We start from the raw sequence: 26,962 nt of genomic DNA, 5'->3' as shown, positions 1-26,962 counted from the left end.
GAGCCCTACGTTGTGATTTTCTTTTGGCGGAAAAAGGTTCGGAATGCAAACGGTGAGGGTTCCAGTTGGAAGAGTGCCGCAAATAAAACACACATGTGAGGGACGCAAAATACCTTTTATTAAAAATGCCTGTAATAACTTTGATGAAAAAAAAAAAAATGAAACGAATCCAAAAAGACAGAAACTAAGTTTAACGAAGTACAAGAAATTAACTAGTTGAGTACATCACAAAGATAAACGACAAGATGAATGCAACAATATTTAAAATAACAGAAAACGGGTACATAACAGACAAAATGACAGGTTAAAGCTTGCAAAACAAGTGAACAAATTATGGTGCAGTTATTACAGACAGGGACGGATGAAAAACCCTCTTCAAAAACCGTATCCCAGGTATTACTCATATTTTACAATTCGAGTAATGGCAAAAACAATGTTTAATTTGGAGCTACGCGGTCAAGGTACGCCAACGGGAACTTAGAGCCGGAGGTAACAAACTTTCGGCTGCGAGGGGACTCAGAAAATCTGAATCGTCTTGAAAGCAGCGACATTTATAGGTACTCGGGGTATCGCGTGTCAGACTACTGTGTACCGACCAATTCCGAGTGATATTAGCGTTCGGGGTTGTACGATGAGCTTCTCAGAGTCGCGTAGAGCAGAACTTGTTCCACCTTCCCCAACCAACCGTTTACCGACAAACTCCCGAGGTCCCTATAACTGCGACGGGGGCTTCACGTCAGCTTCTCAGAGTCGCATACAGCAGAACTTGTTCCACCTCCGTTATACGGTCCTACATAACCGTCGCCCCCACGGAAGTTTGACGAAACAACCCCCCGACCTCCTGAATGTCACCTAGCCCCCATGTGATCGCACTTACAACATTTTAACTTTAACTTTTCCGACATCTAGCAACAACACAAAGAAAAAAAAACCGAGTTTAATTCAATCGAACAAAGAGTAACATTAAACGATGAGAAAATTCAGCAAAACAGATCGCCACATCCAACAACGATAAAATAAGCAAATCAAAACGCAACATTAAACAATGAGCAAATAAAAGAGAACAAAGTGCAAAGTTAAATAACGATAAAATAAAACGCTTTAAATGGCACAAATCCAATAATCGCTGGTAATGTTAAACAAAAAGAAAATGGCGGGTCGAGTGCCGTTAGAAAATGTTAGTGAAAGAAAAAAAAAACAAAATGGACGCACGCGGTTCGGACGACGGCCCCGAATTTTCGAAATCACCAGATTGCTAAAAAAATAAACGTCCCGGGAGAAAGATAACGCTTAAAATTAACAAATAGGCGCTTCTTAAAGAAACAGCATGCAACAAAATTAAATCTACAACATACTCTTACCACGTGGTCCTGGTCCCAAAAACAAAACACAAAAACAAAAGGCAACGAAAGTGGGATAAATTACCCAGGTGAATTAAAACGTCGAATTCCTCACGGGGGCACAAAATATCTACTCGGGACGGTAGTGAAATTGATTCAGATTTAACTTACAAATTTGAGAAACTGGATCGCTCTTCGCAAGGTGTGTTCGTTTCGAAAAACCCAACACAAAGTGACCTACCCCCCTACATCCCCGCGCGCGAGAGACCGCTTCATCCCCGCTATATTTCCGCTCGCAGAGTCCCCATCCCTTAGTACCGAGTCTAGCCGCTAGTACTATGGAGCGCTCTCGTGGCGGTACCGGTAATAAAAATTTAAGTTTTAAACTGGGTCACTACATACAGGAAAAAGTGCTCTGTTTCTAATTTGCAATTCTCGCCCTTTAATTACAAATATGCCACAAATTTTAATATGCTAAAAAAGGTAAATTAACCTAATGATAATGAACATTGATTTGGTGGTTCTCTCAATTTGAAACCTGCTAACATCAAATTCATTAATTCAATTATCCCCTGATTTTAACTGGACTCCCCAAATTGTCGAACAAGTAAATTTTGCAATGTTTCTTTTGCCATGAACACTGTTACATATGGTGAGTATCAGCAACAGCAAGATATGTTCTGAGGTTTCGGTACATATCAAGATCAGAATCAAGAATCGAGAAAGAAATCATGTCCTAATATTTTTCGATCCATTGTTTCCTTATCGAATCCCGATAAAAGTGACAATTAATGGGTACTTCAACTGCAAGATAAATCAGTAAAAAATTATTTGTCCTCAATTTTCATCAATCTCAAAAATGAGAAAAACTTATAATTTTTTTATTTTATTTCTTCAAATTATTAATAACAGGTTTAACAGTTTGAAAGTTTAGTGTTTTCCATTTTCTCAGTCTGTACATTATTGGAAATATCTTTTTCAACCACGTTTTTCCGAACTCTTGGCTCATTCCAAGATTGGACTTCGGCTGACGTAAACAGAACATAAAACAATCCAGTACCGATGTAAATCCCAGCAGTTAGCAGAAACACCGACCTCCACAAAAGCGGATCTTTCTGAAATAACCTGCATCAACTTCACTTCCTCGTTTGCTCGATTTTCACCTTATCACTGCCTAGCAGTCCAACAGAAAGCGGTCCCAAAATCGAAAATATATTGTTAGCACCGTTGATAATTCCTAGAAGAGTCCCAGCGTGGTTCGGGGCGACGTCAAGCACGTTTATCAAGTAGCCAGATTGCATGAACACTGACGTAGCGACGGCGACAACAAAAAGTACCGTCACTAGAGTTGCGTCAAGGTCTTCGAGGAACGCGAGATAGATGAGGGCTGCGCCCGGTAGGAACGAAGCCAAAGAATTGCAAATTTTTCGTGAAGTGGTAATACTGACGGTTTTCTTTTCGACCATTCGATCAATCAGAGGTGCTGTGACAACGCCCAAGAAAAATTGGACAAAGTAAGGTACAGCCGACAGTTGGCTATTCTACAAGAAGGAAGATTATTGGCGGAAGAACAATCAATCAACGTACCTCGTTGAGGTCGAATTTCATCATGTTGCTCATGTAGCTTGGTATCTCGGTGAGTAGAGTGTGTCCTCCCCAGCAAGTGGCACAACCAGCAACTAGAATAGCCCAGACTGGTAAAGACGTAAGGATGGAGATCCACGGTGTTGGTTCCTTCTACACAAACTCTACACTCAGGAAGAACCACACCTGAAGACTTTTACCTTAGTTGCATGATGCGTAACTGAGTTGCTTCCCTCGATGTAGTTCTTTTCTTCTTCGGATATACTCTTATGCATCGAGGGTGAATTTTCGGCGAAGATTGCAAACACCATAGCCCAGACTATTCCCAATGCTCCGTAAACGTAGAATGCTACCGGCCATCCAGCTGTTGACGCACAGATGGCCCCCATCACTGGCATACAAACTGCGATTCCTAAATTTAGATTTCCGTACACTAAATTCGAAATCATAGATCTTTCATACAGAGGACTCCATTTGCTTATCATATTGTGAATACAAGGGAAGAGAAAGCCTTGGTTTAGACCTTGGATTATCCGACAAATCATTACACCTGTGGACCCCAAAGCTGCAGCCATGCCAGGAACGGCGATGTGGAAGGCGGAAGCAATCACCATCGTCCCCACTAGTAACCATTTGGGACCGTAGTATTCGCTCAACTGTCCCGCTGCGACTTGAGGAATGATGTAGCCCCAAAAGAACGACGACAAGATCGTGTCTGTGTTGTCCCACTCTGGGTACGTCTGCGAATACGTGATGGAACAATCTGATGCGGAGTTTTGTTTGGTACTCACCGGAATGCTTGGATCTGGGGGAATTTCCTCCGTCATCGATATAATCGCTACAGAGAGGGAGGTGCGAATGCCGAAAGACATGAAAAAAGTAATGGACATCAACACAAACTGGTAATGTCTGACCCCAATCAGTTTCTCTAAAAGTGGACATGAGAAATATTTTAAACAGCATCACAATCAGAGTTTACTGGGTTTGGGAATTTTCTCGCTCTGCGCTGTTTCAACTTTGACATCTGCCATGTTTTACAATCTTGTTGCTAGTTTGGATCACTATCGAAGAACTGGAAGAGTGTATTGTTTATTGACATTCTTATACATCATTGTCATTATCTAATCATTATTTACGTATTTCCTAGTGTGCATTTCATGTGGTTTTTGATTTATCGAAAGTACTTCATTTATAATAATCAAGATTAAATTGTTCAAAAAAACATGATAAACAGTGTTAAATACATAGATTTTCAACGGTCCTAAATACGCGGTATGTACTGCCAATTGCTTTCAAACCATCAAAAAAAGGAGTAGAGTTAACAAGTTACAAAAACAATAACTAGATAAATAGAGGAAGTTCCTTAACATTGACACAGAACATAATAAAACACAACAAAGTCAAAATGTGGAGGCGAGACGCCGGTAATTACGTTGATTAGCACTTGATAGTAATATCCGTAATAGTGTATGTACTCCGGCAAAATTGCCGTGCCGCCGGGTGTTGAAAGGAAAGCGGAGAATAAGAATTTAATTAAATAATAATATGTAATTTAATTAAAGCAGTTAATACATATTATGCTGTTCCATTGCTGACCTATTCTTTTGGTGTTATAAAATGGTCCAAAACTAATTTACAGAATATAAGCATTAAAACCAGAGTTCTTTTTACCAATTTAGTTAACATCATCCGAAATCTACTATTGAAAGATTTAATTTACCACGCGAAAACGGTGGTAGGGGTTTTTCAAATCTAGAAATACTGCAACACAATCAAATTGCTTCACTAAAAATTATTTCCTCAATAGAGCTCGTGATAACATTTTTTTTAATGTTTGGTTTCAGTCGATAAAGGTTACACACCTTTAAATTTAAGTGATAATATAATTTCAGATATTGTTGAGCCAAATATACCAGGCACTATAGCAAATATAAAACAGAAGTCTTTACATGGGAGATACTTTAAAGAACTGGAACAACCAGAAATTAATATTCCGGCTTCTCATGCATGGCTTAAGAAATCAAATATTTATCCTGAGACGGTGGGTTTTATATTTGCAATACAAGATCGTGTTATAAATACAAGAAGTTATAAAAAACACATATGCGGTTTGCAGTCGATCATTGATAAATGTAGGATTTGCGGAACTGAAAGGGAAACCATTGAACACATCCTTTCTTCTTGTATCGTTTTGGCTCAAAGCGAATGTAAGAAACGTCATGATACATTCGCTAAAATTATACACATGAATTTAGCTGTTAAATTCAATTTATTAAAGAAAACACAACCACATTATAGTTATACACCAGAAAGTTGTTTGGAAAATGACAATTACAAATTATATTTTGATCGAAGAGTTTTAACTGATATTCATATTAAGCATAACAGACCAGATATTATTATTTTAAATAAACAACAAAAGCAAGCATATCTTTTAGATATAGCTGTTCCAAATTCATACAATATAATAACACAGACATAACAGGTGACTATTAAAATTTTCACTTGGCTTTGAACGACTTTTTATTTTTTCTGTTACTTTAGACACACGCAAGAACGAACGACAAATGTCAGTCAGTATGTACAGTTGCGGCCAAATAAAAGCGACCACTAAATTGACATTTTTTGTCATCTTTATAAATTTTGGTAATTCAGGCTTTTAAAATGAAAGTTTCTCTGGCAACCAGATACCCATACTTGTGGCACAACATAAGAGTGACGGATGATGTCAATTTGAAAAATAGTTTTTTATGTTATCTCCTAGGAGATGATTTTTCAGGTGATTTAATATTTAATTCCGATTTACAATAGAAAAAATTGCTGCCCAGTTTTATTTGGCCGCAACTGTACAATTGAAACATAACCAAATTAAAAGGAAGAACATTTATTGAAATGTCAAACTTGTCAGTGTCTAAGGTGCAACGGAAAACAGAGAATGATCCAAAGCCAACCCTAAGTGAAAATTTTAAGAGTCACCCGTTATAACACAAAAATTAATAAATATTTAGAGCCGTTGCTATGAGAAATCTTTGGTGTTTAGAAAAAATTTCGATTTTACCACTTATAATTTCAGCAACGGGAATAGTACCGCAATCTCTTTTTAAAAAATTTAAATTTCTGGATTTAGGGAACACATTGGTAGTTGAAATTGAAAAAGGTATATTATTATACTTGTTTGGGGTCTAATGGGGGCTCCAGGAATGTTCGGAACCTAATGAGGGCTCCAGGGATTGTGTGGAACCGAATGGGGGCTCCTGGGTTTGTTCGGGCTAATGGAGGCTTTACTGGTTTTGAATGTAGGCGCGCGTGAATTCGAATTGACACACCGTATTGTTGTATGTTTTATAACGTTTTTTGTTCCACACTGTCAGAATTTGAGAATTTTCTCCTATGTGAACGGATTTTGATAAATGTCACAACTTGTCAAAACGAAACGTCACGCTAATTTTAAAGGTTTTAAGCGATTTGGAGCCTTTAAGGGGATCGTAGAACAAAAAAACGTTGTATTCAACTCGTTCGTGTGTAAATTGGCCCACTCATGCCAAAAAAGGCCCAATTTACACACAAACTCATCAAATAAACTACTATTATTTTACGTTTATTTACATGTGTATTGTGTTCTACCGTACGACCGTACTCGAGATGTTTGGTGATGGAATTGTATGATTGTTCTCTTCTGAGGTCATCTCGGTACTGTCGTCTCAATGTCTGTCATTCATCCACGCAGGGGTGGTTCTCTTTCTTCTGAAAGGAGGGGGTGGCTTTACACCCCAACAATACTCATGTCATATCGTGAGGAACTTCCTTAACATTGACACAGAACATAATATAAAAACATAACAAAGTCAAAATGTGGAGGAGAGACGCCGGTAATTATGTTCATTAGCACTGCACTATTACTTGATAGTAGTATCCGTAATAGTGTATGTATTCCGGCAAAATTGCCGTGCCGCCGGGTGGTGGAGGGAAGATATTATTTTTATCTTGTAAAGTTGAGTAGTTTTATCATTTGCAAATATTGTGTTTCAGAAGATAAAAATGATAATAATGATAATAGTTGAAAACTGACATCAGTACTGAAACGTTTCGACTTCCTTGACTTTTCCTCGATGATTTTTTTTCTCCTTCATTTGGTGTATTGTTGATTGCCGCATTCCCTTGGATAAAATTTTGCGGAAAAATACGAAACAAAAATAATGAGAAAAGAAATATTTATGGATCCTACGTTGTGTTTTATTTTTCATTTTGTTTAATTAGGTTCTAATCGAGTGTGGTGGTGTTTGGCCCCAACAAATTATAGAAATAAATAAATGAATTTAATAACAGAAGTTGGTGGAAATTTTACCCAATGAAATTTGAATCGCGGCCCACGAATTGATATCTGACTCATGAATAAATGACTAAGCTGGGCAAATACAGAAGTTTCTGGCGCGAATAGCATTATAATAAGAGTTTGAGATGGGAACTATGTGATCCGGTGTAGATTTAAATTACCCCAATTAAATTGAACCCGACGCGCTGCCTTGGAAACCTTCAGTCAAAGCCTGGTCTACTCCGGTGATTGAAAATAAAAGGGCAAAAGGTTCTAACAGACTTATAGGGTACCTCTCTTCACGTGTCAGTTGGCCTAGTTTGGTCACTGTCCCGTTTACGGGTGACACGGCTGTTTGTGCACTTATGCTGGACCACAGCTAATTGAGTGCGACGGACACTGGCGGTAGCTTCCCCGACGGTGAAGGCCCCCAAGTAATGAAGCTATTTTACAATAAGTTGTAATAGGTCGCCTTGGAGAGAACACGTTTCCCCAATCGGTAAATGCAAGGAGATCACATACTTCGCGATAAAGAATTTAATTCAAGATTCTCAAGAGTCACGTGGTCGTCAAATGCTCAAAGAAAATAATATAATCTTTACTTTAGAAGGATAAGGAACTAAATGCTGTTTGACTAATTAAATCGCGATTGCAAATAATGTACAAGAATTAGAGAAATAATTTACCTTGTAAATGTTAAACACGTGGTCACAAAATGGCTGCCGGAAGTACTGAACGTATCTCCGGCTACTTTGGAGATCAAAGCCCGAGTGAATCAAAAAAGCCCTGTTTCCCGTCCCGCATTCGGTTTTATCATTTCTGGCGCACCCCACTTTCGCAACCCCTACTTGACCAAAGTGACCAATCAGCTCGGTTCTACTTTACGCCTATCGCGACACCTTTTCGATATCTCTAGAACTTTTGAAATTACAGTTTCCGTTTTCCACCATTATTTTAAATGTTTAAATTTAGACTTTTGTTAGGACCAGACCGAATGCACATAATTTGTTGTTGAATTAACTCTGAAAAAGAACACTAAATTACTGACTCTATACAATAATAAAAATCAACACCAAAAATTAAACAGAATTAAAATGAAACAAACAGAACTAAAATGAAACAAATTAACATTATTTTGAAACCTAAATTGGGCTTGAAACGATGCTACGTAAGTGTCATGTCATGCAACTAAATTCCGTTGATCTGCTACTTCTAAAAATTGTTCTACATTGGTTTGATTCCCAAAACTGTTCTAATTAATTCGTAATTTTCAATCTCTCTCTCTCTCTCTCACTCACACCTCTGATTTCTACGACTACCTGGCTTTACCGTTACCGTGTTGTCCCTGTTTTCTACCGACTCCCTTTCTACTTTGCTTTGTTACTTTTCTAACTAAAAGTGCAAACGATTCTAGTTATTTTCCACGAAAAAGTGCTCTGTTTCTAATTTGCAATTCTCGCCCTTTAATTACAAAAATGCCACAAATTTGAAAATGCTAAAAAAGATAAATTAACCTAATGAACATTGATTTGGTGGTTCTCTCAATTTGAAACCTGCTAACATCAAATTCATTAATTCAATTATCCCCTGATTTTAACTGGACTCCCCAAATTGTCGAACAAGTAAATTTTGCAATGTTTCTTTTCCCATGAACACTGTTATACATGGCGAGTATCAGCAACAGCAAGATATGTTCTGAGGTTTCGGTACATATCAAGATCAGAATCAAAAATCGAGAAAGAAATCATGTCCTAATATTTTTCGATCCATTGTTTCCTTATCGAATCCCGATAAAAGTGACAATTAAGAGGTAGGTACTTCAACTGCAAGACAAATCAGTAAAAAATTATTTGTCCTCAATTTTCATCAATCTCAAAAATGAGAAAAACTTTAAAAAAATTTATTTTATTTCTTCAAATTATTAATAACAGGTTTAACAGTTTGAAAGTTTAGTGTTTTCCATTTTCTCAGTCTGTACCTTATTGGAAATATCTTTTTCAACCACGTTTTTCCGAACTCTTGGCTCATTCCAAGATTGGACTTCGGCTGACGTAAACAGAACATAAAACAATCCAGTTCCGATGTAAATCCCAGCAGTTAGCAGAAACACCGACCTCCACAAAAGCGGATCTTTCTGAAATAATCTGCATCAACTTCACTTCCTCGTTTGCTCGATTTTCACCTTATCACTGCCTAGCAGTCCAACAGAAAGCGGTCCCAAAATCGAAAATATATTGTTAGTGCCGTTGATTAATCCTAGAAGAGTCCCAGCGTGGTTCGGGGCGACGTCAAGCACGTTTATCAAGTAGCCAGATTGCATGAACACTGACGTAGCGACGGCGACAACAAAAAGTACCGTCACTAGAGTTGGGTTAAAGTCTTCTAGGAACGCAAGATAGATCAGAGCTGCGCCGGGTAGGAACGAAGCCAAAGAATTGCAAATTTTTCGTGAAGTGGTAATACTGACAGTCTTCTTTTCGACCATTCGATCAATCAAAGGTGCTGTGACAACGCCCAAGAAAAACTGGACAAAGTAAGGTAGAGCCGACAGTTGGCTATTCTACAAGAAGGAAGATTATTGACCGAAGAACAGTCAAACAACGTACCTCGTTGAGGTCGAATTTCATCATGTTACTCATGTAGCTTGGTATCTCGGTGAGTAGAGTGTGTCCTCCCCAGCAACTGGCACAACCAGTAACTAGAATTGCCCACACTGGTAAAGACGTAAGGATGGAGATCCACGGTGTTGGTTCCTTCTACACAAACTCTTCACTCAGGAAGAACCACACCTGAAGACTTTTACCTTAGTTGCGTGATGCGTAACTGAGTTGCTTCCCTCGATGTAGTCCTTCTCTTCTTCGGATATACTCTTATGCATCGAGGGTGAATTTTCGGCGAAGATTGCAAACACCATAGCCCAGACTATTCCCAATGCTCCGTAAACGTAGAATGCTACCGGCCATCCTGCTTTTGACGCGCAGATAGCCCCCATCACTGGCATACAGACAGCGATTCCTAAATTTGGACTTCCGTACACTAAATTCGAAATCATAGATCTTTCATAGAGAGGACTCCATTTGCTTATCATATTGTGAATACAAGGAAAGAGAAAGCCTTGGTTTAGACCTTGGATTATCCGACAAATCATCACACCTGTGGACCCCAAAGCTGCAGCCATGCCAGGAACGGCGATGTGGAAAACGGAAGCAATCACCATCGTCCCCACTAGAAACCATTTGGGACCGTAGTATTCGCTCAACTGTCCCGCTGCAACTTGAGGAATGATGTAGCCCCAAAACAACGACGACAAGATCGTGTCTGTGTTGTCCCACTCTGGGTAGGTCTGCGGAGACGTGATGAGACAATCTGATGCGGAGTTTTGTTTGGTACTCACCGGAATGCTCGGATCTGGGGGAGTTTCCTCCGTCATCGATATAATCGCTACAGAGAGTGAGGTGCGAATGCCGAAAGCTATGAAAAGAGTAATGGACATCAACACAAACTGGTAATGTCTGACCCCAATCAGTTTCTCTAAAAGTGGACATGAGAAATATTTTAAGCAGCACCACAATCAGAGTTTACTGGGTTTGGAAATTTTCTCGGTCTGCGCCGTTTCAACTTTGACATCTGCCATGTCTTACAGTCTTGTTGCTGGTTTGGATCACTATCGAAGAACTGGAAGAGTGTATTGTTTATTGACATTCTTATACATCATTGTCATTATCTAATCATTATTTACGTAATTAGTGTGCATTACATGTGGTTTTTAATTTATCAAAAAATACTTCATTTACAATAATCAAGATTAAATTGTTCAAAAAAATATGATAAACAGTGTTAAATACATAGATTTTCAACGGTCCTAAATACGCGGTATGTATTGCCAATGGCTTTCAAACCATCAAAAAAAAAGAGTAGTGTTAACAAGTTACAAAAATAACAACTAGATAAATAGAGATAAAGAAAAATTTTATACGTACAAATTCATTATATAATTTTTCCGTTGACCGCTTGTTAATTTCAATATTAATGAATTATTTTTTCTAAATTATAGTGTATTAATGGACCTCATTAATACACTACTTTTCATTAATCAACGATTTATGCGATTTTGACGTTTTGATTAAATTTTGATGTATAAACAACCTCGAACATGCATTGTTTGCACTCACCAACACTGCAGCAGATAGTGCAGCAGGGTTTTCTATATTTTATAGCTCCTTAACTGCACAATTACGAATTCACTTTTTCAAAAACCGACATTTTTGGTTATAATTCGCATGTCATATTTTTCAAATGTAACTAGGTTTTCTTAGCAACCGTGATTTTTACGTGAAATTGAATGTGAATGGAGTTGACGTCTTCTGACACTCTTTGTGGAAAAGTGAATAGAAAGTGTTGAAAAATTTTAAAATGGCCTACTCTGAGGACAAAAACAGAATGAAGGTATTTATAATGTCTCATCTTTATGGAAAAAGATGCAATTGGTTTTGATTTGGCTTTAATTTCAAAATTTGTCACCAAAAAAAAGATTGCGGTCAACGAAAAAATTTTGTAATCAACTCTTTTGTTAATGGGCGATTAATAATCTCAACTATTAAAGCCACTCACTCGCTACACTCGTTCGTGCTTTAAACAGTTTCGATTATTTATCGCCTTCATTAACAAACTAGTTTATTAAATAACTATTAAATACAGGGTCATTATAAATTATTGTCCCATCGTAGTTGGCGTTGAAAACCCACACAAATTTTGGATGTGCTGCAGCCTCGCAAAGTTAGACAGTCATTAATAATGACTTCTGTAGTATGTCTGACAAATTATAGTAAAATGTAATACATCAAATAAAGCCTTCCAGTTACCATAAAAATATTTTTTATTTCTTATCTGTCCCATAGCGCATCCTATCATTGATCACATTTAGTTTTGTTCCTTGCTAGATAATATTTCGACGAAACAGATATTTGAAATTTTGAAGTACTCGTTGTTGCAAACCCGATTCTCTTCAAAGCACGACAAGCTGTTTGCGCTTGTGATTAGATCGTATCAATAATTAATATAATGGGGCATCTCAACAATTGAATTCCACAACGTGTTGTGCTGTTTCACATTTAAAACGCAAAATGTCCGACGTATCGATCCCGGAAAATGTCCAAACGTTTCGAATGAGTAATCTTTCAAAATTTTCCACTAGCTCCTAGTAATGACGAAATTTTAGAAAAACTAGGAGTCAGACACTTTCAAATCCTGTTGATGTTCTTCACACTTCTCATAATCAACGGCCACCGCGTCATGCTCTCCGTGGCGATAATCGCCATGACTGCTGAGACTCCGCCAGATCCGAGCATTCCAGTAAGTCCCAAAAGCTCCACAATCAAAAGTGTTTAATTTTTTTGTAGACTTATCCCAATTGGACCAACACCGACACAATGTTATCGTCGTTCTTTTGGGGGTACCTTGTCCCTCAAGTCGGCGCCGCTCAACTAGGCGAACACTTCGGTCCCAAGTGGTTCCTCTTCGCTACCATGATAATCGGGTCGATTTTCAACATGTTGGTACCAACGATGGCGGCAGGTTTAGGTCCCACTGGAGTGATAATCTGTCGAGTGGTGCAAGGCTTCAATCAGGGATTTCTCTTCCCCTCCATGCACACCCTCATCAGCAGATGGACTCCGCTCTACGAGAGATCCACAATGTCCAGTGTGGTGTACGGAGGAGCAAATCTTGGTAATGTGGTTTCTATGATCGTCACCGGAGCCATTTGTGGTTCCAGTTTGGGGTGGCCCGCCGCTTTCTACATGTACGGAGGGTGCGGAATCGCGTGGGCCATCTTGTTCGCCATATTAGCAGAAAACTCGCCTTCTAGTCATAAAAAAATCTCTGCTGAAGAGACATCGAGAGCAGCAACTCTATAAGCCACATGAAAAAGGTAAAGTCAGACAGTCTTGGGTCCAGTTGGTTCAAATCTGGTTGCAGAAAGTACCGACTCCTTGGAGGGCGATTGCCACCTCGCTACCCGTGTGGTCAGTTGTCATAACTACTTGTGCACAAGCCTGGGGAGGTTACACTCTTCTCACGGAGATACCAAGCTACATGAGTAGCATCATGAACTTTGACATCAACTCAGTAAGACTCTTTTCTCGCCGCTATCAAAATCTCATTCAAACAATCGTAGAACAGCCAACTGTCGGCACTTCCCTTTTGTGTGTTGTTTTTAATAACCGTGGGTGGAGCCCCAATCGCTGACAGACTAATCTCGAGTAAAACCCTCACTATTGGTACCACCAGAAAACTCTTCAACCTGGCGGGTACTCTCCTACCAGCCGCGGCTCTCCTTGGTCTGGGTTTCGTCGACAGTTCGCAGAAAGATCTGACTTTGGTACTTCTGGTGGTCGCTGTTGGCGCCGGTGGATTCTGCAATTCGGGAAGTGTAGTGAATCTGATAGATCTGGCACCGAACCATGCCGGCACTCTGCAAGGAATATCAAACGGTTCTTCGACGATCTGTTCGATTTTAGGACCGTTGAGTGTGCAGTTTTTCGGCAACGATAAGGTACAAAGCGATCATTTTCCAACAGCTTCTTGACAAAATCTTTGTAGAAAGATCCAGTTTTATGGAGGAAAGTGTTTTGGTTGGCCGCAGGGATATACGTTTGTTGTGGTCTCTTTTTTGCGATTTTTTCCTCGGGGGAGGTACAGTCGTGGAATGAGCCCGAAGAGAGTGTCACAGAAGAGGAAAGGAGGAAAAAACAAGACTGTTAATGTGTCAGTTATTATAGCGAATAAATATTTTGAAATATGTGTCATGAAGATTCTTTTCTGCTTTTTAATAATAGTAATTATCAAAAATTTGAGTTATCAGGCAAGTCTATCGAGAAAATCCTTGTCCTAGGTTTTATTGAGGAAAGGGTTTTGTGTGGTAGCACTGCTTCTGGTCCATTTTTGGCATTTCCTCCTCGGAGACAGTACTACCGAAGAACGACCTTGAACACACTGTTAAACAAGAGGAACAGAAGAAAAAAGAAACTTGATTTATTATTATACATATCATCAATTTTTAAAATTCATGGAAAATTCTTTACGCGTTATCAGTTGTTTATAAACATTTTTGATAAATACCGTTAATTATCGGAAATTGAATTTATATCGATAAAATACTTACTATGTACTTGAAGTAATTATCAATTCAATGTTTTGAGGAACTCTAGTACGTACTTCGACAGACGTACGTGCCGGATAAATAATAGTAATTAAAAAAAAAAAATGCAACGTAAATCCATTAGGTGAGAGTGTGATTTTGGTCGGATTCCAAAGAGAAAAATCACAAAAGTACAAATATAAAGACGGTGAAGAATATCAGTACAAATTGATAAGGCCTGAGGAAGTTTTAATTACAAGAACAAATCCTCTCAGAAACATCGACTTTGACATCTGTCAATGTGCTGGCTCAGATCTCTATCAAGAACTGTCAAATTTCAGTAATCTCGTGATATTCTCGTGCATCACGGCTATTATCTAATCATCATTAATTTGTCTAATTTGCATTCCAATTGTTTTTTAATCTATAAGTACTTCACTTGCAGAATAATAAAAATCAAGATCTATTCGTTCGAAAAATGAGACATCTGGCATAACTGAGTCTACTAGATCTTATGATTTGCCTAAACTAATCTGTTGCTGATATGATAGAAAGTCTTACATAAATTCTAAATTGTGTTGTTCTTGGGATAAAAAAAAATAAGCAAAGGCAACGACAAAAACTGTGGTTAAGGACAATTCTGTGCATATTTAATTGACCCTTTCGTAGACCTAAATACTATCTAAAATGGTAGTCCAAAATCTTGTCCTACAGTAACAACAGATTGATAACATTGTTTTCTGTTTGGAAACTTTTTACAAGATCTATTAGTTGCAAAGAACGTTAGGGAGTCGAAAGGAAACATCAGTACCACAAACAGTACTACAATTTCCTCCACGCCACTCGTTCCAGTTGCAAATCTAACTTCCTCACCTTTCTTAGACAATTCTAACACAGTTTTTGGGGCAGTATTTTTCTCCTTACTGTTAGTACTTTGACACTCTCTCAGTACTAATCTTCAATAAATATAAACGGCATCATTTCCAATCCAATGATAAAATAAAAATCGACAAGTTTTAGAAATGAAGGGTTTAACAGTGTTTGTGTTGTAAATTATTTATTTACATAAAGATAAACAAAGTTAATAAAGGTTTGCACTCTTGAGGGAGTTCGAATGATGATATGAATAATGATTGATTTGTCCATGTGTGCATCCCTTTTATAGCCTGGCTGGGGATGATGCGGCACGCTCCGACGGCGCGCAGCTGATGATGATGGTAGGGGCCCAGCAATTAGATTCTCGCTTCGAAAGGGTTAGTACGGGGCGCTTTGGTACTACATCCGTGATTTATGCTACAAGGAGATGTTTTGGAAAAATGTGTGAATTATAAACGTATGTAAAGTACTGATTAGATTTCTGTACTAGATGTCTTACACGACTTGGAGAACATCAAGTTGGCAGCAGTTTGTTCACTGAAAACAAGAGAAGCTGTACATAGAAAATTAGCAGCTTAAATTTTATCATTGCTTCTACTTCTATCTTTATAAGAATGACATCTAACAATTTAAAGAGAAGAGTTTGGACTAGTTCTACTAGTTTCTTATAAAAAATGTATAGTTGTTCATCTAAAATGCACAGAAGTTAGCTTCCTGTTTAATCAATACATTATTAGGTATTATTAAAGGCAAAAAAAGTAAACGTAGACTATCCCACAAAGTTCCATTGCTTTATCTACTTCGTGCTAGTGTGCAAAGGTGCAAGTGTGTAACTATCATCGTCGCCAGAAAACACTCATTGTTTAGAAGTTTTTTTTTATTGTCTACTTTGTAATATTTCCATCAATCAGATAATTAACATTATGAAGTACTTATTGTAATCGAACAACAAATTGTATTCAGGCTATGCAAATAAATCATGTGAGTCAGTGATTAGATCGTATCATTTATTTATTCATATAAAACAACACTTCTACAGCTGAATTTCACTTCGTATCTTCGTGTCTCACGTTTCAAATGCAAAATGTCCAACGTTAAAGTACCAATTCCGGAAGATGTCCACAAATTTGAACCAAGTAATTTTTCAAAACGTTAATTGCGAATGGTACTAAGGATACAGTTTTAGAAAAGCTCGGAGTCAGACACTTCCAGTTCGTCTTGATGTTCTTCACACTCCTGATATTCTATGGTCATCGCATCACTCTGTCCGTTGCGATTATCGCCATGACTGCTGAGAGTCCACCAGATCCGAGCATTCCAGTAAGTCCCAAAAGCTCCACAATCAAAATGTCATCATTTTCTTGTAGACTTATCCCAACTGGACCAACACCGACACGATCTTGTCGTCGTTCTTTTGGGGGTACATTGTCCCTCAAGTCGGCGCTGGACAACTTGGGGAACACTTCGGTCCCAAATGGTTCCTCGTCGGTACCATGACAATCGGCTCGATTTTCAACATGTTGGTACCGGCGATGGCAGCAAGTTTGGGTCCCACCGGAGTGATAATCTGTCGAGTGGTGCAAGGTCTCAACCAGGGGTTCCTCTACCCTTCCATGCACTGCCTTCTCAGCAGATGGACTCCGCTCTACGAGAGATCCACGACATCCAGTGTGGTGTACGGAGGAGGGACTTTAGGTATCGTCGTTTCGATGATCGTCACCGGAGCCATCTGTGGTTCCAGTTTGGGGTGGCCCTCCGCTTTCTACATGTACGGAGGGTGCGGAATCGCGTGGGCCATCTTGTTCGCCATATTTGCCGAAAACTCGCCATCTAGTCATAAAAAAATCTCTGCCGAAGAGAAACACTACATCGAGAGCAGCAACTCTATAAACCAAGAAACAAAGGTAAAGTTAACGAGTTTTGGGTCCAGTTGGTTCAAATCTGGTTGCAGAAAGTACCGACTCCTTGGAGGGAGATTGCAACTTCGCTACCAGTGTGGTCAGTTGTCATAACCACTTGCGGCCACGCCTGGGGGGGTTTCACTCTTCTCACGGAGATACCGAGCTACATGAGCAGCATCATGAACTTTGACATCAGTTCGGTAAGACTCTCTTCACGCCACTGTCAAAACCTCATTCAAACAATTGCAGAACAGCCAACTGTCGGCACTTCCATACTGTATGTTGCTTGTGGTGACCGTAGTTGCCGCCCCAGTCGCTGACAGACTAATTTCGAATAAAATTCTCGCTATTGGTACCACCAGAAAACTCTTCAACTCAATTGGTAATCTCATACCAGCTGTGACCCTCTTTGCTCTGGGTTTCGTCGACGGCACGCAACAAGATCTGACTCTGGCACTACTGGTACTAGCGGTTGGTGCCACTGGGCTAATCGGTTCGGGAAGTGTAGTAAATCTGATAGATTTGGCACCGAACCACGCCGGTACACTGTTCGGAATAGCCAACGGTACTTCGACGATTTGTTCGATTTTGGGACCGTTGACTGTGCAGTTTTTCGGCACCGATAAGGTAAAAAAATCGATATTTTTCCAACAATCTCTGAACGAGACCGTTCCAGACAGATCCAGTTTTATGGAGGAAAGTGTTTTGGTTGGCCGCAGCGTTCTACGTTTGTGGTGGTGTCTTTTTTGCGATTTTTTCCTCGGGGGAGGTACAGCCGTGGAACGACGCTAAGGAAAATGTCACAGAAGAGAAAGAGAAGGAAAAAGAAAAGTGTTAACGTGGCTGTAATAACGATTAAAGATTTTAAAACATTTATCATATTGGATTCTTTCGGCATTATCAATCGTTGATAAACTCTTCTGAAATTTGAGAAGGGTTCAGAAGTATGTGAGCGGTGGAGAATATCAGCATTATCAACACAAATTGACAACGTCTAACTTCAATCAGGTTATCTTGATAATGACATGAGAAATCTTTTAGGTATAAAAACAAGTAGAATTTAATTTGTGTGCGAATTTTCTCAGTCTGAGCAATATCAATTTTGACATCTGCAATGATGCCGCTATGGTTTATTGTCGGAATTAACTAGCTGATGTAAAAATTTTGTACTTTTCAGAAGTAATATAATGGCAACGGCTTCTAATTCTTCAGAAAAATTACTAGAGTTGGAACATTACACAAGGAAAAAACAAATAAGGAAAGACAAGTAGAAAGCAAGAGAAAAAAGTGTTTCAGAAAAGATTTTTGGCCACTTAATTCACTTCTATATTGCTCTAAATGTTATCTGAGATGGAAGTACAAAACCCAGTCCAAATAATACCACCAGATTGATAACATTGTTTTTTTTTTTATTATTTAAAAGAAAAGTCATCACATCAGCTGCTATGGCCATTAGTGATGTACAAAATTTGTATTACATTCATCATATTTTGCTCAGACAGTTTATTTCCTTCAGGTAGTTTCTGAGTGTGGGCCAGTCGTTGAAGACCTTTGTGTATGTTTCATTTGTATCTAGCTTGTATCTACCCCGTTGTTCGACAAGGGCTGGACAGTCGCGCAACAAGTGTGGTACGGTGGCGGCCTCCCGTTGACAAAAGCTGCAAGTTGGTCGGGTTTTCTTGTCCAGCAACCACGAGTGGGTAAGCGAGGTATGCCCTGATCGGAGTCTTGAGATCACCACCTGCGACTTGCGGTCATTTGGCAGAAGTATTTTTTTCCTGACGATCGGCTGAATTGTATGGAGATGGTTGTCTACTTGGTTCCATGCTGTTTGCCACTTTTCCCATATTTTCGATTTAATGTATCCTGTGAAGTCTGCCATCAAGTTGTAGACAGCTAATGGAGAGTCTACGTCAGCTGCGGCCATCTTGGCTAGTGTGTCTGCTTCATCGTTGCCACGTATTCCAATATGTGACGGCGAGTAGATGAACGGCAACTCCTTCCCTTGCAAATGAATGCGTTGACGGATCTCGGATATTTCCCGCACGAGAGGATTGTTTGAGTAGAGGTGCTGGAGAGCCTGTAGCGCACTGCAAGAGTCCGTACACACCACAAATTCAGACTTCTCGCTTTCGGTTATCATACGAAGCGCTTTTAGTAGGGCAACGAGTTCTGCACAAAATATGCTGCTGTAGAAGGCCAGATGTAGCTGCGCTGTGTGGCTGTGTGAGAAAACCGCTGCCCCTACATCTTTTCCGATCTTTGATCCATCTGTGTATAGAAAGTTTGAAGTGGGATATCTGTTCTGGAGTTGGTGAAACGCGTTGACAAGAAGACTGGGTGGCGTATCTGCTTTCTTGTATTTGGCCAGGTCAAGGAAGATGCTCGGTCGAACTATGGTCCATGGGGGGGTGGATGTATGCTCCGTAATGTAGAAGGAAGGCAACGACATTGAGTAAGTTTCTAGGAGACGGCGAATTCTTTCCGATATAGGGGGTATCTGGTTAGACTCCGAGTATAAGGTGGTAGTGTGCGGAGTAAATAACAGCCCATAATTTGAGTGAGTGTCAGCTCTTTCGGATACTCTCGCGGCATAAATAAGAGTTAGTTGTTCAAGTCTTAGGGTTAAAGGAGGCTCTTGACAGAGGACATGCATGCTAGCCGTGGGGGTGGTGCGGAAGGCGCCTAAGGCAATTCGTAAGGCTGCGTTTTGTATCACTTCGAGTTGCCTGAACGTTGTTTTGGCACATGCTCCGAAAGCTATTAGTCCATACTCGATCCTCGATCGAATTAGGCTCCGGTAAATGGAGAGTAGAGTCTTAGTATCTGCGCCCCAGTTTTGACTTGCCAAGCTACGTAGTAGTCCTAGAGCTTTAGTACAGGCTGCATGTAGCGAGGTGATATGAGCCTTCCAGTTCAATCGTGAATCGAAGATTATTCCTAGAAATCGGATAGATGGGACAGCTGCTAAAGGCTGGCTATAGAGTGTCAGCTTGGAGGTTTGGTTTACTCTTCTCTTGCTAAAGAGTATGCATTTCGTCTTTTCACTTGAGAATCTGTACCCTGTTTGATGTGTCCAGGATTCCAATCTGTCAATTCCATTTTGTACCTCCCGCTCTAGTAGATCGATGTGCTTTCCTGTCGTGTATATTATGAGGTCATCCGCATATATCGCGTGGCAAAGTGGATAAGATATATGCTGCCCTATATCATTCAGGGCTATCAGAAATAGGGATGGACTAAGTACTGATCCCTGCGGGCAGCCGTTCTGTAATTCTCTCTGCTTTGATAGAACACCATTTGCTTGGACACGGAAACCTCTATCGGTAAGAAAGTTCCTGATGAAGTAGAACATGTGACCTTGAATTCCCCATTTGTTTAGCGATTTGAGTATACTATGTCGCCACGTCATGTCGAAGGCCTTTTCCAAGTCAAAAAATACACAAAGGACTTTATGGTTCTGTGCAAATGCTTTACGGATTGTGGATTCCAAGTTTACTATATTGTCTAATGTGGAGCGATGTTTTCGGAAGCCATTCTGTGCTTTTGAGAGGAGGTTATTAGATTCTAGGCGCCAAAGAAGCCTCCGATTTACCATTTTTTCGAGTACCTTGCACATATTACACGTAAGAGAAATTGGTCGATATGAGCTTGGCATGCTGTCTGTTTTGTTGGGTTTCTTGAACGGTAACACTATCGCTTGGGTCCATCTTTGAGGAAAGCGATGTGTTGTCCAGATCAGGTTGTAAATTTGCAATAGCCTCTCCTTTCCTTTACTTGACAGGTTTTGTATAAACCTGAGTGGTATGTCGTCAGGGCCAGGACTTGTTGTACGGGAAGTTAAAAGGGCATCGTCCAACTCAGTCATGGTAAATAATTTGTTATCCGGATGATCTGACATTAGTTCGATGGTTGGAAGGCGTTCTGTTTCTGATTCAACCTTAATGCTGAGAAAGCGATCATCATAATTTGAGCTGCTTGATGAATTTTGAAATTGTGTGGCTAAGAGCTCCGCAGCCTCCTCATTTGTGCTTGCTACATCTCCGTTTTCATTAGTCACCCTGATTAATGCGTTGCGGGACACTCCCCTAATTTTCCCTACTTTGCTCCAGACGTCCCGGATGGGGGTGGACGATGTGATAGTTGAGACATAAGCTTGCCAGGATTCTTTTTTGCTTTGTTTTAATGTAAAGCGTTTTTTCGCCCGAGCTTTCTTGAAGTTGATTATGTTTTCAATTGTAGGGTTTCTCTTCATTTTGTGGAAGGTTCTTTTGCACTGTGCTACTGTTTCTGCGCACTTTGCGTTCCACCAAGGTACGGTACGAAGTCTTTGCGGGCTGAGATAGCCTACTTTTCTGACGTGTTTGTGGGCGGCTTCCAGTATCACTTTGTTGAAACGATTCAGTATGTTGTCTATATCTTCTTCCTCATTTAGTAGCGGTAGCTGTTTATCGACTTCTTCGGCAAATTTTTGGAAGTCTGTATATTGCATATTCCATCTCGGTTGACGTTGAGAGTCTGGGGCATGACGTAATCCATGGAGGTGTAGCTTGATGGGATAGTGGTCACTGCTGTGCAAATATGGCTCTACCTCCCAAGCAGTTTTAGGCGCCAATGTGGGACTACAGAGAGTAAGGTCTATAGCCGAAAAAGTTCCATTTGCAGCGTTGAGTCTTGTGTTGGCTCCGGAATTGAGAAGAACTAGATTGTAATCTTCCATTAAGCCTTCTAATATCTCTCCACGAGTGTCAGTGCGGTTCGATCCCCAGATCACATTGTGGGCGTTAAAGTCTCCTAGAAGAACAAATGGTCTGGGTAGTTGTTCGATTAGCATACTAAGTTCTAGTACGGTGATAGTCGCATTGGGTGGTAAGTAAACATTGCACACCGTAAGCTTTTGTGTTGGTAAATACAGCGAGACTGCAATCGCTTCAAGAGTTGTTTCAAGTGATATCTTTGTACAGAGAATGTCGTCTTTGACATAAATCGCCACTCCACCCGAAGCTCTTTCCCTGATAGCTCTGTTTTTGTAGAAAGCTTGGTAAGTTCTTAAGACATGCACCTTCTGATTTGTGAAGTGTGTTTCTTGAAGGCACACAACTAACGGACTAAGGTTTGAAATAAGAAGTTGAAGGTTTACTAGATGTGAAAAGTAGCCGTTGAGGTTCCACTGTAGTATTGTTGAGAGGGCTTGTTGCGGAGTGAAAAGGATAGAGAAGTAGAAGAAGTTAGTTCAAACTAGAGAGGGAACTGTCAGTGCAGCTTTCCTCCGTGTCTGAGACTTCTGTTAGTGGTTGCTTCCTGTGGATGCATTGTTTAGCTATTCTATTTCTGTACTTTGTGCACCTCTGTTTCATACCCTTATCCTTGAAATGGGAGTGCAGTTTTGCCAGTAAGTCGAGGAAGTGGTCGATATCGTCGGTAAATTCTTCTACAAGGGCCAGCGGGTCTTTGCATCCTGATGCATTCCTGAAAAAGTGAACTACTTTACTTGCTTCAATCTTTGTTGGTTCTGTCAGGTTATTCATGAATGTGTGTATTGTCTGAAGCTTGTCGTCATTAGATTTCATTTGTTCTGCGTAAGCGTCTTTTTTTAGTCTCTTTTTCTGCTGCTGAGGTCCCTTAAACACTGTGGTCTCCTCCAGGTCATTTTCTGTACTGTCGTGTGGCACGCTAGCCGAAGAGGATGTCGCCGCCCTTTTCTGTCCTATCATCTTTTCTATTCCTTTGCGAGTGTCATTGTCTTCGCAGTCCATGTTGTTTTGTACGGTGTCTTCTTGGTTTTCTTTGTTGGTGTCTGGGTTTATTTCTGGTGCATTGTCCTGCTGTGTCGGGGGTGCAGTACATTGCGAGGCGATGTGGCCCTGAACTTTGATGACTAGGGAAGATGGTAGAGTAATTGTATCGTTGGGCTGCACAAATATCTGCCGCTTGAAGCTTAGAATGTGGGTGAGCTCTTCATCCCGAATTCCTGCTCGAAGATGTGTCATAGGTGAGAGGGTCGTGTAACCGATGCGTTTGATTTCATTTATGAGTACTTCGTTCGGTATCGACGGGCACACATTTGACAGAATAATGCGCTGCGAGGGAGTGATAAGACGCCTGATGTTTACCTCATATTCGTTAATTTGGACTGATTTGTATTGTGCAATTAAGCTGTCTACCAGTTCGACGCTGTCTAGGTATATGCAGATTCGGTTATTCGATATTCGGGATGCGAAAATGATGTGTTTTGCTCCTACGATGTTTGCGATTGGCCTTACATAGTCTACCAGTTTCAGGTCGGCGGTTACTGCTAAGATAATGGCTTGTTCTTTTTTCGGAGATTTGGTGTTGCTCATTGTTGGGGGTTGCTCAGTTTGGGGGTTGTCCATGTTATGGGTTGAATTCATTTTTTGGCGTTATCGGAATCGGCATCGTTGGTTGCCTATAGCGGGCACGTTTTGCATGCACCGCACGACGCACCGTTATCAGTGGCCGGCGAAAATCGCCAGTAAAAAGGGGCCAAATAATTAGCTGTGTTTTGCTTTACCTTGTAATAATGTGATGTCGGTTCAAAGCAAACGATGTAGGATGGCTTATGTCTTGACTTGACCCACTTTATAAGCGGCTGTGGTTTTGAAAGTGCAGGTTTTCCGTTGATTTGTTGCGGAACACGTGTCAGCACATTTTCCCTTACGTACTTAAAATCAGCTCGATAACATTGTTGTCTTGTTGGCTGAAGAAATATCTTTAGTTCCTCATCTATAGAAAGGCCAAATAAATGGATTTCTACGTGTATCTATATCTGCACGAAAGTTAACTTCCTGTTACAAATTTTACACAGGAATAGCTATTTTTTGTTCGACACTGTCAGAATTTGAGAATTTTCTCCTATGTGAACGGATAAATGTCACAACTTGTCAAAACGAAACGTCAAGCTAATTTTAAAGGTTTTAAGCGTTTTAAAATGGCCCACTCGTGCCAAAAAAGGCCCAATTTACACACAAACTCGTCAAATAAACTACTATTTATTTACACTTAAAAACACAAACTTCTAGTTCCGATCAATCTTTCTTATTGTAAAAGATGCAGAAAGACATTTCTTGTGTAATCAAATATAGTATCAGTTAACGTGTCAGAAGTAAAATCGTTATTAGCTGAAAAAAAAAAATGTCCTCTTCGCTCGTGGACTAGCACTCGAATCTGTCGCTTTCGATGAGTTTTCATTGTTTACAAATTTTTTTGTTATAACCTCTCTAATATTCTGATTACTCAGATGATTACCATTCTGAAGTACTCATTGTGATCGAACCGCAAATTCTGTTCAAAGCAGCGCAAATCGTGTGAGTTAGTGATTAGATAGTACCAATCACCTATTCATATAAAACAACATTTCCAGAATGGAAGACAACTTCGTGTCGTCGTGTCTCACGCTACAATCGCAAAATGGACGATATAAAAGTACCGATCTCGGAAGATGTCCAAACGTTTAGACCAAGTAGTTTTGCAAAAAGTTCACTGTGTACCTATAGTACTAACGATAAAATTTTAGAAAAGCTCGGAGTCAGACACTTTCAAATCTTCTTGATGTTCGTCACACTTCTTATATTCTATGGTCATCGCATCATTCTCTCCGTTGGTATAATCGCCATGACTGCTGAGACTCCGCCAGATCCGAGCATTCCAGTAAGTCCCAAAAGCTCCACAATCAAAATGTTATCATTATCTTGTAGACTTATCCCAACTGGACCAACACCGACACGATCTTGTCGTCGTTCTTTTGGGGGTACATTGTCCCTCAAGTCGGCGCTGGACAACTCGGAGAACACTTCGGTCCCAAGTGGTTCCTCTTCGGTACCATGATAATCGGTTGCATTTTCAACATCTTGGTACCAACGATGGCAGCAAGTTTGGGTCCCACTGGAGTGATAATTTGTCGAGTGATCCAAGGCCTCACCCAGGGGTTCCTCTTCCCTTCCGTCCACACCCTTCTCAGCAAATGGACGCCGCTCTACGAGAGGTCTACAATGTCCAGTGTTGTGTACGCAGGAGCTACTCTAGGTATCGTTGTTTCGATGATCGCTACTGGAGCCATCTGTGGCTCCAGTTTGGGGTGGCCTTCCGCTTTCTACATATACGGTGGATGCGGAATAGTGTGGGCCGTTGTTTTTGTCATTTTTGCCGAAAACTCGCCTTCTGATCATAAGAAAATATCTGCCGAAGAGAAACGTTACATCGAGAGTAGCAATTCGATAAGCCACGAGAGAAAGGTAAAGTCGGACAGTCTTGGGTCCAGTTGGTTCAAATCTGGTTGCAGAAAGTACCGACTCCTTGGAGGGCGATTGCCACCTCGCTACCAGTATGGACAGTTGTCATAACCACTTGCGGTCAAGCCTGGGGGAGTTTCACTCTTCTCACCGAGATACCGAGCTACATGAGCAACCTTATGAACTTCGACATCAGTTCGGTAAGACTCTCTTCTCGCCACTGTCAAAATCTAATTCAAAAAATTGCAGAACAGCCAACTGTCGGCACTTCCCTATTGTGTGTTGCTTGTGATAACCATAGCTTCTGCTCCAGTCGCTGACAGACTAATTTCGAATAAAACCCTCACTATTGGTGCCACCAGAAAAGTTTTCAACTTGATAGGTACTCTCATACCAGCCGCGACTCTCTTTGCTTTGGGTTTCGCCGACGGATCGCAGAAAGATCTGACTCTGGCACTGCTGGTACTAGCGGTTGCTTCCACTGGACTGATATATTCTGGAAGTCAAGTAAATCTGATAGATTTGGCACCGAACCACGCCGGTACATTGCTGGGAATAGCCAATGGTAGTTCGACGGTCTGTTCGATTTTGGGACCGCTGAGTGTGCAATTTTTCGGCAGCGATAAGGTAAAAAAAATCGATATTTTTCAATCTCTCAACGGGACCGTTCCAGACAGATCCAATCTTATGGAGGAAAGTGTTTTGGTTGGCTGCAGGGTTATACGTTTGTGGTGGTCTCTTTTTTGGGATTTTCTCTTCGGGGGAAGTACAGTGGTGGAACGACCCCGAGGAGATTGACACGCAAAACGAAGAGAAGAAAAAAGAAAATTGTTAACATGGAGATTATTATAGCGAATAAAGATTTGGAACTATTTGTTATAACATTTTTTTTTGTGCATTATCAGTTGTTTATTAACAACACTTGGAAAAACAAAGGTAATTATGGAAAATTTGAGTTATCAGACAAGTCGATCGAATAAATGTTTGTCACGTGTTCGATATAATGATCAGTTCAGTAGTTCACGTTACTAAATTGTTTATTAACAAGTAGTAGTTGTTGTATTTTAACTGATGTATTTATTGGGAGATTCAAAATGGTTGTGGATAAATATGGCAACTATGTACGAAAATGTATGTGGCAACTGTATGGGTAGGATAGAGTTGACATTTCTTTGACAGTTCATAGTTGCCAATTTTGAAAATTGTCAAGTCAATGTGCAACGATATAAAAAAAAATCAAATATAGTGAAAACACTTGAAGGAGAACACACCAATATAGTTGCGCAGTAGACGGAATACGTTGGTCGAGTCCATTTTTCAAAATTAGAGGTAGGAAGGTATGAACTGTTAACCGGCCATGGTGCGTCAGCGGCGTAGGTTGATGCTTTTTTGTGATTTGCAGCAGAACTCGTTCCACTGTGTTTCGTAATTTCTGGATTGTTTTCTATTACATTAAAATCAGTTTTTTTTCTTCTTTTGCAAGGCTGAATATATCATAATAATTCAAATAAAAGCGTATTTACCATCCCCCCATTTCAGAGCACTAATGACACGTCACTGGA

General features: G+C 40.1%; 4 protein-coding genes and 1 pseudogene across 5 annotated transcripts; 3 read left to right on the top strand and 2 right to left on the bottom strand.

The window, feature by feature from the left end:
- Positions 1 to 96: 96 nt before the first annotated feature.
- On the bottom strand, positions 97 to 4,060 carry LOC138138268 (putative inorganic phosphate cotransporter). 2 transcript variants are annotated; one of them, XM_069058100.1, is made up of 6 exons: positions 3,904 to 4,060; positions 3,716 to 3,852; positions 3,125 to 3,664; positions 2,928 to 3,074; positions 2,504 to 2,881; positions 97 to 2,455 (listed from the first exon to the last, which is right to left on the bottom strand). In XM_069058100.1, the coding sequence occupies exons 1-6, from the start codon at positions 3,953 to 3,955 to the stop codon at positions 2,255 to 2,257; spliced, it is 1,455 nt and encodes a 484-aa protein (XP_068914201.1). In that variant the 5' UTR covers positions 3,956 to 4,060; the 3' UTR covers positions 97 to 2,254. The 2 variants fall into 2 exon arrangements, with proteins under 2 accessions (XP_068914201.1, XP_068914200.1); XM_069058099.1 differs by having other exon boundaries at positions 2,928 to 3,077; positions 3,904 to 4,058.
- Positions 4,061 to 9,122: 5,062 nt separating this feature from the next.
- On the bottom strand, positions 9,123 to 12,197 carry LOC138138267 (putative inorganic phosphate cotransporter). The gene is made up of 6 exons (XM_069058098.1): positions 10,819 to 12,197; positions 10,631 to 10,767; positions 10,040 to 10,579; positions 9,843 to 9,992; positions 9,419 to 9,796; positions 9,123 to 9,370 (listed from the first exon to the last, which is right to left on the bottom strand). Exons 1-6 carry the CDS (start codon positions 10,868 to 10,870, stop codon positions 9,170 to 9,172), a joined length of 1,458 nt encoding a protein of 485 aa, XP_068914199.1. The 5' UTR covers positions 10,871 to 12,197; the 3' UTR covers positions 9,123 to 9,169.
- Positions 12,198 to 12,216: 19 nt separating this feature from the next.
- Positions 12,217 to 14,037, top strand: LOC138138270 (putative inorganic phosphate cotransporter; annotated as a pseudogene).
- Positions 14,038 to 16,262: 2,225 nt separating this feature from the next.
- On the top strand, positions 16,263 to 18,027 carry LOC138138269 (putative inorganic phosphate cotransporter). Its single transcript, XM_069058101.1, has 6 exons — positions 16,263 to 16,386; positions 16,437 to 16,570; positions 16,618 to 17,154; positions 17,202 to 17,351; positions 17,401 to 17,778; positions 17,828 to 18,027. Exons 1-6 carry the CDS (start codon positions 16,335 to 16,337, stop codon positions 17,987 to 17,989), a joined length of 1,413 nt encoding a protein of 470 aa, XP_068914202.1. The 5' UTR covers positions 16,263 to 16,334; the 3' UTR covers positions 17,990 to 18,027.
- Positions 18,028 to 24,305: 6,278 nt separating this feature from the next.
- Positions 24,306 to 26,272, top strand: LOC138139203 (putative inorganic phosphate cotransporter). The gene is made up of 6 exons (XM_069059399.1): positions 24,306 to 24,631; positions 24,686 to 24,819; positions 24,867 to 25,403; positions 25,451 to 25,600; positions 25,650 to 26,027; positions 26,074 to 26,272. Exons 1-6 carry the CDS (start codon positions 24,580 to 24,582, stop codon positions 26,233 to 26,235), a joined length of 1,413 nt encoding a protein of 470 aa, XP_068915500.1. The 5' UTR covers positions 24,306 to 24,579; the 3' UTR covers positions 26,236 to 26,272.
- The last annotated feature ends 690 nt before the right edge of the window (positions 26,273 to 26,962 follow it).

This window comes from Tenebrio molitor, chromosome 9 (assembly GCF_963966145.1).
Source record: "Tenebrio molitor chromosome 9, icTenMoli1.1, whole genome shotgun sequence".
NCBI classification, from domain to species: Eukaryota; Metazoa; Arthropoda; class Insecta; order Coleoptera; family Tenebrionidae; genus Tenebrio; species Tenebrio molitor.
The sequence above is the reverse complement of the archived record's forward strand: the minus strand, read 5'-3'. Positions and strand labels throughout refer to the sequence as shown.